A 14,239-nucleotide genomic window follows, 5' to 3' on the forward strand; every position below is an offset into this window, starting at 1 on the left:
GAGTGGATAGAGTCCATAGAGAGTAAGGATGGGAGAGTCCTGAGTTAACTGAAATGTTGGCAAAAAGACCAATTACTTTCAGTTGATTGCAAACAGATGTGGCTGTTTTTAAAAAAAATCAACACTAGTTTTATATTAGATTGAGTTGATTGAAGTATTGAGTCTGCATCAATGAAGATAAAATTTCCACTGCTCTCTACCATAGTTACACAATTATCTAAAGAACTATATTCTATGTTGGATGTTGTATTATAAGGAGGACATTAACAAACTTGAGTTTATCCAGGGAAGGCAGTCAGGGTAGTGAAGGTTTGAAACAGTTCTCTGAAAAAGTTGATGGATATAACAGTCTTCAGTTTCTTGAAGGGCTGCCCCTAACTTAATTTATCAAAGTAACAGGGAGTCAGAGATTTGCTCTAAATATGGCAGAGCATTTTCCTCATAGGAATTGTTAAAATTGGGATGTGCAGTCTTTCACAACAGCAAGTTAGAAATAAATGTTCAAGCAAATGCTGTGTGACTTCCTAAGGGGTTCTAAATCTTTTCAATGGTATATCTTTTCACCTGGGTCCTCACTGTCCTTTCATTGTCATTCTCTCTGTCCAACTGTGTGGTTGAGAAAATCAGTTACCTGTTAGGGCCTCAGTGCTTAAACTAGAGAATTGAATAGATGGATTTTAATGGATTTTATACCCAAGTACTTTTTCTTTCTTTAAGGGAGGAACTGGTATAAAGTTGCAGACGTTTATCTTACTAGGATATTTTAAAACAGACAACAAAAAATCCTATTGTCTGCTCTCATTTTCATTTCACGAAAGGAAGTCTATTGAGACACAGTGAAAGTAAGACGGAGTAAAGCAAAGTAGCTTCCAAGGAATGGCAGTTGGGAATTCGTATTTTCTCTAATGACCAGTGAATTCTTTATTGTGAGATTGGCACTGGTCTGAATTTGGAAACTAGTGTGTTGGAATCACTAGACTGGAGGAGCTCTTAAGTTCTCATCTGACTCCATACCTTTGGATTTTTAATTTGTAACTGTTACTTGAGAGACATTAGTTGATAATAATTGAAAGCATGGGCTCTAGAGCCAGACTGCCTAAATTTGAATCCTGGCTCAGACTCTTTAACAGGAGTATGACCTTGGGCAAGTTCCTTCATTTCTCTATGCTTTAGTTTCTTCCTAAAAATGCAAATAAGAGGATTATTATCTCCTCGAGCTCTTGTAACATATTAAGTACTTCAAACAGTGCCTGGCCCGAGTAAGTAACTATTGTCTCTTATCATTATTACTTGATGCAAAGTTTCAGTGAACGGTAGATACAAAAAGATTCAAAATGTATCATTATTCTTTCTAGATAACTCAAAATCCCAAGAAGAAATTGTCAGTTTTGAATCACCACTTTATAAGACATCCAGCAAAACACTTTGAGGAAAATCCAGCAATAATTTCTGACTTAACAGGTTGGTGGTAATAAAATGTTTTTATTTTAAATCAAATCTTATTTTCAGGTAAGTTTGCTATTAGCAAAGTCTTTGAAACTGTGGTACCTCAGGTATTATAATCCTGTTATATTTTATTATTTTCTCTATGATGGTTTCTTATAAAGTTCTTGGTTCAGGAAGGGAAAGAGGAGAAAAAACAGCTTATAAGATGTTGCTGATAAAAATTTTGTTCTGAAAATAACATGACAAGTAGAAAATTTTAAGGAAAGAGTTAAATGTCTATTTCCTGACAGTCACATAAAATACTATAATTTTTATTGACTTAAGTTTTCAGTATCAGTCATTTTTAGTCTTCTTTTGGTTTAAGAGCATATCCTTTGCTGTTAATATAATACCTGTTATACTCAGCTCGGAAAATAAAATGATTTATTTCCTTTTTATTGATACTTTCTTAAAGATACCACATAAATTTAAAATGCTTTACTTGATGTGAATGCTAGTTGGGGATGAGCATAAATAACATCTTACTGGATTTTTTGTTTTAAAATAGTGATTGTTCAGGAAACCAATTCTTTTTCAAATCCTATTGTAATTGAGAAGTACTTTGTGAGCATTCTTTATTTAATATTTAAAAAACAAGCCAAATTAATTTCCTTTACCTTAGGGACATCTATGTGGGTTCCAGTAAAAGTATCTAAATGGACCTATGTGGCTTACAATGTAAGTATACCCTCACTGGTTAAAAATTTTTTTCAAAAACATTTTATTATTTTTGTTTGTTTACATTTTATTATTAATCTTTAAAAGTTAAAGATTCTTGGGACGCCTGGGTGGCTCAATGGTTGAGCACCTCCCTTCAGCCCAGGGTGTGATCCTGGAATCCTAGGACTGAGTCCCACATCAGGCTCCCTGCATGGAGCCTGCTTCTCCCTCTGCCTGTGTCTCTGCCTCTGCCTCTCTCTGTGTCCCTCATGAATAAAGAAATAAAATCTTTAAAAAAGAAAAAGATTCTTGGGGCTCCTGGGTGGCTCAGTTCAGTTACATTTCTGTCTTTGGCTCAGATCTGATCCCAGGGTCCTGGGATTGGGCCTGATGGTCAGGCTCTCTGCTCAGTGGGGAACCTGCCTCTCCCCCTGCTTGTGCACACTTGCTCTCTCTGTGTGTCAAATAATTAAAAAAAAAAAAAATTAAAGACTTAGGGCTCAGTTTATTGAATGTATGACTCTGGATCTCACCTTAAGTTGTGATCTCAGGGTCATGAATTTAAGCCCTGCATTAAGCTCTATGTTAAAAAAAAATTTTTTTTGAAAATAAATCAAAATTAAAGACTCTTTTAAAAAGATAACTACCTATATTTTCCCATATTAAAACAACTTAATGATAATTCCTTAATAATATCTAGTGTTCAATTTTCCAGTTTTATTGTAACTCAAATTTTTTTTCATTTTAAATGAGGTTACAAATAATGTCCGCATATTGTCATTTGTTGATATCTCTTATTCCTCTTTTAATTTCTTATGCTTCCTCCACCCCTTTTCTTTCTTTGTAGCTTACTTGTTGAAAAACAAATCACTTGTCCTATAGTTTTACAGTCTTGATTTTGCTGATTGCATTCCTTCGGTGCCATTTAGCATATTCCTTTGTCTACTCTTTTCCTATACCATAATACTTGGATCAGATTCAGTTGCTTAATCAGATTTAGTTTTTGTTTAGGCTAGACTCTCTCTTTTTTGTGATATTAGCAGCTATTGATAAAAAAGTGCCTAGAGTCATTAATTCATTTAGGAGGATGCAAAATGGTGGTACCCTGGGCAGCCCAGGTGCTCAGTGGTTTAGCGCCGCCTTCGATCCAGGGCCTGATCCTGGAGACCCGGGATAGAGTCCCGCATCAGGCTCCCTGCATGGAGCCTGCTTCTCCCTATGCCTGTGTCTCTGCTTCTCTCTCTCTCTCTCTCTCTCATAAATAAAATTTAAAAAAATAATAAAAGCTAAAAAAATGGTGGTACTCTGATTTTTTTTAACAAGAACACTAAATTGTGAAATCTCTCATCTACTAAATTTATTAAAAGTGGAACATATCAGAAAAGGAAACAATTATAATTGCTTGGATCTTTGGATCTTATATTTACTGGTTTTCAGAATAGCAAGTTGGTTCACAAGCCTCCTCCATCAGTGATCATAAATGGTTTTGGTTTGTTTCTTCTAGTACTATAATGAACTCCTATTTTAAATATATTTGTTTCTATCTAAAATATAAAATTCTTCTGTCTTTGACCAGTGGAAGCCATTCAAATTAGGTTTCTGAATCTTTTAGGTAAAGCCACTCTTTGTATTTTATTGATAGTTTTTTCAGTACCTAGTATAGGAAGATATTCAAGCTCATTTTGTTCATTTCCTGCCCCAGACTTTGAATCAACTTTTCTCTAAGGAGCTCCTCCTATTATTTGGGTAATGGTGTCTAAAAACCATAATTTGGCCACTAGAGATATTTGTGGCTAGTGGGTTAGCTTTTCTAGGCCTTTTCAGTGGACAGAGGTAAGAAATGTATTTTATCTTGATCATAAGGCCAAAACCAGGAGCACCTGGGTGGCTCAGCTGTTAAGCGTCTGCCTTTGGTTCAGGGCAAGATCCCAGTTTGAGCATTGAGTCCCACATCAGGCTCTCTATAAGGAGCCTGCTTCTCCCTCTGCCTATGTCTCTGCCTTTCTCTTTAAAAAAAAAAAAAGGCCCAACCCCCTCCCCCCCCCCAAAAAAACACCTTCCATTTATACTGCCGTTTTCAAGACATAGTCAGGACTGCAGGGTACCTGATACCCTTGACTGATATCTGTATCTTCTTCCCACTCCTAGAATATTAGTTCTCAACAAAACCAAGAATGATAAGTTAGAATAATTACTCATTGCTTTATCTGGATATTTAAATGATGCAATTATCTACTCTCTTAGTTTTATTATATTTTTCCTTTTTTTTTTTTTTAGGAATCTGATAAGATATATTTTACATTTCCTCTTGCAAATCATCGAAAAATCTACACTCATGTCTATTGTCAGAGCACCATGCTGGTAAGATAATTGGTACATTGTATATAAATTGAAAAGGCTACTTTTTTTGTTTGTAAGATTCAATATCTAAGATCTCTTCTTCAACTATGAACTATTATTAAATCTAATAAGTTGAAAAATACTTGGAACAGAGTTTTGATTGAAAAGCATTAATCGAAATGTTTCCATAGCTGATAATTTACCATTAAATTATACTTTTGGCTCTATTTTAGGTCTTTCACCCTGTTTTTCTACCTTACACTGTATTTAGGATGAAGGAATTCAGTTCAAATGTTCTTAATTCTAAAATTCTGGTAGTACTTTTTTATAGGGATTTTATGAAGTAAATACTGTTTTTCTGTTGGCTTCCATACTTAAATTTACAAAGCTTTTTATACCAAACATTCTCTAAAATAGTAACTTTGTTACAATGTTAGACTCAGAGTTACCAAAGTGGTGTTTTTATATACTTCTTTTTAATGAATACCTACTATCATGTATTGTCAAAAAAAGTGTTTGATGCTTTAGCATCCCTTTGTTACATTAGGAATATTTAAGTAATAATTTAATAATTTGTCAGCATTTCTTACTTTCAGGAATTGGTTCCCAATTTGGGTTCTTTTCCCTCTTTTCTGATTTTTTTGGGGGGGCATTTTCCAGGTTTCTTTATATTTGTGTTTTTCATAATTTGTTTCCACTTCTCCCTTTTGTTGGGTTATTTGTACTCTTTAGAACTAGAATCTGACACTTAGTTGGTAGATACAGCCATTTGATATATAGTAGAGTCTTTAGAAATAATAGGCAAGCATCATGGGCTAGGTACTAATAAATACTAATTTTAGTGAGATGACCAGAGATTTGTATCTCTCACAGAGACTAGCATCTCTCAGCCAAAAATATGGATGGGCAGTTTATTTGAAGAGAATCTGACCCTTAAGCTACTGGCTTAAAATATCCAAACTCACTTAATACTAAATTCCAAATCAGAATGTCAGTATTATAGTGAGAAAAATCCTTGCCAAAGTTCAAATTCTCCATTTGGCTTATTGGAAGATCCCTTTGCTATAATTAAGGTCCATGGGTATTAATTAGTATAAAGTCATGTGTGAATTTTTAAAATCTTTTCAATTTGTATTATAGAAGTTTTCAATCTTATAAAAGTAGAGAGATTGTGATAATGAAATCTCACATAACTGTCACATAGCTTTAACAGTTATCAACCCTGCCATTTTTATTTAGCCCTTCCTCACTCTTTTTTTGACTGAAGCAAATTGTAGGCATTTTATCTTTGCATCCTTAAATACTTCAATATGTTTTCTAACATAAGAATTGTGCATGGGACTATAATATCATTTCGTCCAAAAAAATTATTAATTCCTTAATATCATGTAATATCCAATCCATGTGCAGTTGTCCTCTTTTCCGTTAAATTCTAAGTTGAAAAAGAAATAAATTCTAAGTTGATTTATTTGAATCAGAATCTAAACAGTACACATATTATATTTGATTCATGTATCCTAAGTTTCATTTATAATGGCCCTCTCTTTTCCCCCCATGCCATTTATTTGTTTAAGCAAATGTGTTACATATTCTACAGAATTTCCCACATTTTGGGTTTAGCTAAGTATTCTCATGGTGTCTTTTTTTCTTTTTAAAGTTGTATTTATTTGAGAAAGAGAATGTTTGAGAGAGCATGGGATGAGGGCAGAGGGAGAAAGAGAAGTAGACTCCCCACTGAGCAGGGAGCCCTAGGAGAGGCTCGATCCCAGGACCCCAGAATCATGCTGAGCCAAAGGCAGAAGCTTAACCAGCTGAGCCCCGTAGGCTCACCTCTTGTGGTATCTTTTAACATGTACTTCTTCCTTATGTTGTCTGTACACTGATAGTTAGATTTAGAATCTTGATTAATTTTTTATTTAATTACATTAATTTTTTTGTGGCAAGAATGTTTTATAAGTAGAACTAGATACCAGAAGATATATAGTAGCTAGTCGTCGCACTTTAGTGACTGAAAGACTTATTGTGGACTCAGGTGGTTATCAGCATGGTCTATCCTTTATAAAGTTCCTAATTAGTTTTTCATCTAACAATTTTAGTAGCCACTGAGGGTATCGTTTTTTATTACAGATAGATTATTTTTAGATCTGTGAATTTTATGATCAAGAAGCATTTTCTTTTCTGTATACTTTAGGAATTGGTTGAGAGTTCTTGAGTGACTTTTTCTAAGATTTTCAGTATAATTTTCATAATTAATTGAGTTAGGGATGCTTACTAGATAACTTGAAATCGTTCTTTTGACACTTTATAGATTATATCAACGTGATGTTTTAGGTGGGCTTGAATAATACTTTTCTACTTGGTGAATAAGTCAGAATTTCCTATACACCAAAGTGTAGTTGTATAAAATATTAACTTTCATGTTCATGGGCTATCTTTGAAGATAGGCTCCCTTAGTAGCTCCAAAAACCCATTACAAAGGTGAGTTGGACCTTGAGAGCTTACTAGATTTTCCTTGTCTAAACTAACCATATATTTTCTTTTACCTTACTTTATAATGTCATATTATTCTGGGAAACACAGGTAACTGATATAGAAGTCACACAAGTGGGATGCCTGGATGGCTCAACATCTGCCTTCAGCTGAGGGCATGATCCCAGGATCTGGAGATCGAGTCCCACATCAGCCTCCCTGTGGGGAGCCTGCTTCTCCCTCTGTCTATGTCTCTGCCTCTGTATGTGTGTCTCATGAATAAATAAATAAGTAAAATCGTAAAAAAAAAAATCACACATTTTGCCAGCAATAAAGAGCAGACAAATTCCACATTGTTTTTTGTTTCCTTTCAGCTTTCTTTTCTGTATTCTTAGAAAATGTCTTTACATTGTTTTTAAGCTCCATTAGGGCAGAGACCATGTCTGCCTCATTCATCATTTTTTTCTTGAAGGCTAAGCATAATCCCATGGCCCTAGAATGGACTTCATAAATATTAGTTGGATGAAAGGATTGATTTCATTTTCACTATCCTCTCTTTATTAAGGAAAAATGTATGTAGCTATCTGAGCAGTATTTCTTATCCTCTTAGACCTTGGTGTAGGATTTTACTATTTGGATCATCAGTTCTTAGAACATCACTCTTGCTACTTCCTTAAAAGTTAGAGTGAAGATCTTTGGGCATACTGCTCTTAAATGACTGAAGATAAATACATAATATTGTTAAAATATCAATACCATCTCTGCAGCATTCCCATGCTACCCTGATAAAGTAATACCTAGCTTTTATCTTGAGCCCTTGCAGTTGTCCTTCAATCTAAACACATTCTCAGTTACATAGAAGGTTTGCCTAATAATCAAATAAGAACTCAAGATAGCTAACAAGTTATACTTAGAGTACTTGGCTCTGGATTTTTTTTTTCTATCTGTAAAAAGTCAACTTCTAAGTGTTCATTCTTCTATTTTTACTTAAAATGTAGTTACTTACTATGTAACTACCTAATTAAAGCATGGACATTGCTGAACTCTGAAAAGTGTTGTTCAAAAATTAAAATTGCTTAGGCAATATGCTGTAGAGAGGTCACTCTTTCTCTTACTGCTGTTCCGGGTTACTTGCTTATCTATCTATATTTACATTAGACTTCTCTACTGCCCTTGACCTGTATGACTTTGAGAATAGCTTGGAAATGTTTTGGAATAACAGGTTGCTATTTTATGTTTCCATCATGCCTACTACTCCTGTCATATAACAGTAAAATGTTAAAGCTGCCTATTTTATGTAATTATTTTCTATAATATTTAGTGTGCTTTATGTTATTAACAGGATACAAATAGTTGGATTTTTGGCTGCATAAACAGCACTTCTATGTGGTAAGTCTTTTGAACCTAAGCACCTCAATTTTTCATTTTTCTCAATAGAAATAATAAGTCATACTTTTTAAAGATCTGTTTATGTTAGAGAAAAAGGGAGCCAGGGGGATTGGGTAGGGACAAAGGGAAAAGGGGAGAGAATCTCAAGCAGACTCCTAACTGAGCATGGAGCCTGATTCGGGCCTTGATCCCACCACCCTGAGATCATGACATGAGCCAGAATCAAGAGTTGGATACTTAACTGACTGAGCCACCCAGGCACCCCCAAATCACACTTTTTAGCTATTTTAGCTACATACATGTTTAAGCTCATTCTGCTATGTTACGTTATAGTATTTATTTTATTTTATTTATTTATTTGACAGAGAACAAGAGAGCACAAGCAGGGAGAGCAGCAGAGGGAGAAGGAGAAGCAGACTTCCCACTGAGCAGGGACCCCACTGTGGGGCTTAATCCTAGGACCCTGGGATGGTGACCCAAGTCAAAAACAGATGCTTAACCCACTGAGCCACCCAAACACCCCTATGATACTGATTTTAAAATAAAAAATGAAGGAAATTAACATATCAGTATTTACAAACATTGAAATGGTTGTGAGGAAAAACAATTTTTTTGCACCCAAAAGGATTGTATGGATAAGAGTATATTGGATTAGACTTATTGGACTTCATTAGAACTTTCTCTGATAAGTTTGTAGATGGTTTCTTTTTCCTCTGAAGCTTATTTATAATTTATAATATTTTAATATATTTGTCCTTTAATTGTATTTTCATATTCATTTCAAAGCCGGCAAGGAGTTGATTTATCATGGAAAGCTGAACTGCTGCCAACAATTAAGGTAAATTATGGCTTTAGGATGGTAATACCTGGGTGAAAAATACTTGAGTCTATAGGCATTTTAGAATATGGTCTTTTATTAATTCATCTAAGTATTGAGATTTGCTAACATATATTTTATAAATATTTTCTCTGGAAATATATTTTAACATGCAATTTTTGTTTAACTTTCAGGGATAAAAACTATGAGTTAACAATCCTCTAATGAAAACCCTCTAATGAAATCTCTGTATTATAAATCTTCTAATGAAAGCTCCATATTACAGTATCATACCAAGAGCTAGATAAATTTTTAAAATTCATCTTGATGGTATATTTGGAATGGTCTATCTTAAAATAGAAGCTGAGTAGTAGTTTGAGTTTTTGGGAGAAGATCTATAGTAGGAAAGTGAGCATCTCAAAGTGGCATAAAGTAATTTTCCAGATCTCCTTCAACATCACTTTGTGATCAGGCACTTGGATAACTCTACTTTATCTAGTACTACATGGGATTTATTTAATAATTGTTTGTGATTTCCTTAAGTAACTGATAGGTCAGCAAGCCTTCTTACAAAAAGTTAATATTGTTAAGAAAATAAAACAATTCTAAAATTTGATGAAATTACCTGTTTAATTTCTCAGCTGTATTTACTATAATTTATAGTCTTATAAATTATACCGGGAGTGATAATTTTCAGTCTTCAAGTGAATCTGTACTTTTCTTTAAAAGTAGTTTTTCATAATAAGTACTAGCCTCATAAACTTGAAAGTGAAGCCATCAGGGTTGTTCCCAATCATCTCCCAATCCAACTCAGTTATTTATATGTATATTTATTCAGAATACAGTCAATCTGTACTATACTAACAGAGAGGAATGATGACAGAAGGATGATTGTAAGTTGCTTGACTTTGGAATGGTTGCAGTTATTTTTCTATCACCTCGGTCATATTCATTCATATGGCTTTGTATTCAAGAAATAAATATTTTAGGAAAGTGATTAGACTCATATGAACATTTTTAATGTCTCTCACTGGTCCTATCCTAACCTTTAGGAGCAAAACAAAAGTAGTAGGATATACTTAATAATTTTTCATAAATCTTTCCTTGAATATTGAAATTGGGCTATGTATCCTATCCAAACAGTAGTTTAAGAGTTAAGAAGAAATAAATTACTAAAATCTGGGTAGAATGTTATTTGCTTGATTTTAAAAAATTACTTTTTAAATAATAAAATCCTCATGTATATTTTTAATCTCAAATATTCAACAGTGTATTCATCTAGTTCTAGACCCCTGTGGTGTTTCTTCTAAATATAAGACACAGTTGGCAGAAAAGCAGGAGAACAAGCTATCCCAGCTGCTTACTTCCCCCCTCCCCCCAAGATTTATTTCAGAAAGAGAGAGAGAGAGAGAGAGAGAGAGCGCGCATGAGGGGAGGGGCAGTGGGAGAGGGAATAAGAGTCTCAAGCAGATTCGCCCTCTGAGCAGGGAGCCTGACAAGGGGCTTAATCTCATGACCCTGAGATCATGACCTAAGCAAAACCAGGTCACCCAGCTGCTGCTAGCTTTTTATAGTGCATGCTGGAACAAGTTGCTAGCAGCATTAAAAGCCGCCTGAAATTTAGAGGGGGAAAATGGGAGAGAGAAGTTTAGAAAATAAGGATTATAATATTCTACAATCTTAGGAGTTCTCAGTTGAAGAGGGTTATAATTATTAAACATAGATAAACTTCTCCATTTTAATGAAAATAAAAGTGATATATGTTAGCCATTTATAAAAAGGACATAGTTCTCTTGCCATCAAGTTGAAGAGAAAGAAAAGATACAAGTGAAAAGATTTTATGACTTTCATTCATACTTATATCATCTCAACAAAAGTACTATCAGATGAGAATCATACATTCTTACTATTTCTGCTGACTGAACTATTAATAGAAGACTCCAGCAAAGCACCTATAAATTCAATTTTTAAGTACCAATCGTATGGAATTTTCCTGTCATGGGTACAATGAAAAAGTTTCTAAAAACACACAAAACATAGCAGGCTAAAATTTGGTAAGCCAAAATGAATTTATTGTTGAAAACAAAAAAAATCACCTTTCTAAAGGTAACTAACTTGTATAAGAAAACTATATTATCACTACTTTGCCTTAGGCATACGTTAGCACCATAGCTTTGCTCTGTACATTGAAACCTGTTTGATTTCCTGTGTGTGTTGTCTCAGCATTAAAGGAATTTTACCCTTAAAACACTGAAAAATTTCCAAACTTCCTATTAATCTTACTGGTCAACCTGACAATTTCATGAATATGATAAAATTGTCAAGTTCCTACTGATATTATAACTGTAGGAACTTTATAAGGAAATTTTTTGACACTGTTACCTTTTTAAAGTATTCTAATCCTAACAAAGAAATTCTTGAGGAAAAAAAATATTCTTGAAAATAAGTAACAAAAGCTAGTAGAGTGGATAGCCACACAGAGTAACCATGGTTCTTTCAAATTAATTTATCTTTCATACTGTCTACCATCTGTTTGGTTGGTCTCAGTTGCCTGTTGCTGTGGTTTGTGAGGCCCTTTTAAGGCTTTCTCATTTACATTAGAACATTATACGTCTGTTGCGGAGACTTTGCTAAGTAAGTCGAGGGGAAGCCTAGTAGTCAAAAGTACTCACAGGTGAATCTAGTCAGATTATTAGAGGGCCATTTGTTGACAGTTCTTTAGCTTCAGCACTTCTTTTCAGTTTGCTCACATAGGTGCTTCTGAAGAACACTGGACAAAGTTAACTGCAGAAGTTTCTTAATGTGAAAAAAAAAAAAAGAAGTTTCTTAATGCATACAGATTGTTACCATGTATAACTGTTGCCACCCCCATATCTACTTTAGGATAAAACCTGGATTTAAAAACCATATTTAGGGATCCCTGGGTGGCGCAGCGGTTTGGCGCCTGCCTTTGGCCCAGGGCGCGATGCTGGAGACCCAGGATCGAATCCCACGTCGGGCTCCCGGTGCATGGAGCCTGCTTCTCCCTCTGCCTATGTCTCTGCTTCTCTCTCTGTGTGTGTGACTATCATAAATAAAAAAAAATAAAAAAAAATAAAAACCATATTTAGGGATCCCTGGGTGGCGCAACAGTTTGGCGCCTGCCTTTGGCCCAGGGCACAATCCTGGAGACCCAGGATCAAATCCCACGTCGGGCTCCCGGTGCATGGAGCCTGCTTCTCCCTCTGCCTATGTCTCTGCCTCTCTCTCTCTCTCTCTCTGTGTGTGTGATTATCATAAATAAATAAAAATTAAAAAAATAATAAATAAAAACCATATTTGGTGCTCTGGCTTTTCATTAAATAGACCAATCTCTTATCTATTCATCCCTCAAAGTATAGACTATAGGATCTGGTCTTAATTTTGAAAATAAATGTTCATCTGATGATATTCATATACATCATTAGACAACGACTCTACTGCTTGGGCTAGATTAGAATCATTTGAGATTAAGTTGCAACTCTTCTGTTATTTGTAGCATTCATTCATTCATCAACTATTTGAATGCTCTTTGTCATATGCTACCAAAATAAGTGTAGAAGTCATATTGTAATGTTATAAAGAACAAATCGACAAATTATAAAAGATACCAGATATGGAAATAATTATATTTACTATTAAGTGTCATTTGTTTTACATGAAGGGATACAGTTCAAGGAATATTTTTGACAGTCCATATTTACAAAACTATTAGGGATTGACCTCAGAAGATAATTGACCTGAAAATGTAAACATAGCCATTTTAAAAGATACTAAATGTAAAGTTTGAAATCCGTTTCTTTATAACCAAATAAGCAAGAAATAAGTGTTTGTAATATATCTTTTAACATGCTTTAAGTTCTATATACCCTCAGAAATAGAATCAGCTTTTTATGTTTTTTTATTTATTTTTTTTTTAGTCTCTGACGTTAAGACTTCAAGATTATCCATCTTTGTCTCATCTTGTTGTTTATGTGCCATCTATTCATGGAAGTAAGGTAACAAATGGATTAAAGTTGTTATCGGAATGTTTTGTGGATACTCTGGCTAAATAAGTTATTTTTTGATGAATTCTTCAGCATAGTGCTTATCTGAAACAATGGCCTGTTTGATGATTCACCTAAGACTGTTAAATCATTAGGATCGTCTACTATAACTTGAACTAAGCAGAATAAACCCAAGTCTCTGTGTTTAAAGTGGGAACTAACTTTATAAATTAGTCTTTCAAAATCTATTCATTATTAAGTACCCTTTTATGTGCAAGACTCTGTGTCAGGAATTATAGGAGGCACACAAATAAGACATGAATCCTAATCTCAAAAAGCTATGTATTGTTGGGTAGGAAGAGAGAAACATTTGGAAATGGAAGAGTGAGAATAAAAGAGGTACCCAAAAATATAATACAAATCAGAATATAGCAAATAAATGAAAAGTATAAAAAGGGAAAATATCTCTGAATGATGGAATGAGGAAAGGCTTTATTACGAGATGATATTTAAATTTGCCTTAAAGTGTAGTTATGTTTTTACGGGTAGGATGAGCATTGTAGACCAGAGCTGTCCAATATGGGAGCTACTAGCACATGTGGCTATTTAAATTACAAGTAATTAAAACTAATAAAATTAAAAATTCAGTTCCTTAGTTGTACTAGCCACATTCCAGATGCTCAATAGTAACATCATTGCAGAAAGTTACCATGAACAGCACTGCTGGGACAAAGAAATCATGAAATCTAAGCATGGAAGTATGAAAGTGTTTGGAAAACAGTGAATAGTAATTTTAAAAAGAAGGCCACCATGATGAGAATAGTAGTAGAAGAAAAGTCTGGGAAAGCAGTTCATGGTACTATGGAGGACCTCAGTTGGAAGATGCAGAACTTTATAGAATTCAGGAGTTAGTAGGCAGCTGAAGGATTTTCACAGTAATAGAAATGAGATCAGAGCCATTTTGGAAGATGAATCTATTTATGATGTACATGGATTAGAATCAGAGAGACGAGCTGCTACCTAAGGGATTATGGAGGGTTTGAACTAGGGAAGTAAGAGTAGAAATAAAAGGATG

The 14,239-nt window shown here is 34.3% G+C and overlaps 1 protein-coding gene across 1 annotated transcript in view; it reads left to right on the plus strand.

The window, feature by feature from the left end:
* Positions 1-14,239, plus strand: part of PGAP1 (post-GPI attachment to proteins inositol deacylase 1) — a 71,495-nt gene that overhangs the window by 28,432 nt on the left and 28,824 nt on the right. Inside the window, exons 8-13 of the mRNA XM_026002620.2 lie at positions 1,356-1,461; positions 2,108-2,163; positions 4,423-4,506; positions 8,297-8,343; positions 9,130-9,181; positions 13,099-13,176. Coding sequence (XP_025858405.2) covers positions 1,356-1,461; positions 2,108-2,163; positions 4,423-4,506; positions 8,297-8,343; positions 9,130-9,181; positions 13,099-13,176 — 423 coding nt within the window. The remainder of the gene's footprint in view (positions 1-1,355; positions 1,462-2,107; positions 2,164-4,422; positions 4,507-8,296; positions 8,344-9,129; positions 9,182-13,098; positions 13,177-14,239) is intronic.

The sequence above is a fragment of the Vulpes vulpes genome, chromosome 16, assembly GCF_048418805.1.
Source record: "Vulpes vulpes isolate BD-2025 chromosome 16, VulVul3, whole genome shotgun sequence".
Classification (NCBI taxonomy): Eukaryota; Metazoa; Chordata; class Mammalia; order Carnivora; family Canidae; genus Vulpes; species Vulpes vulpes.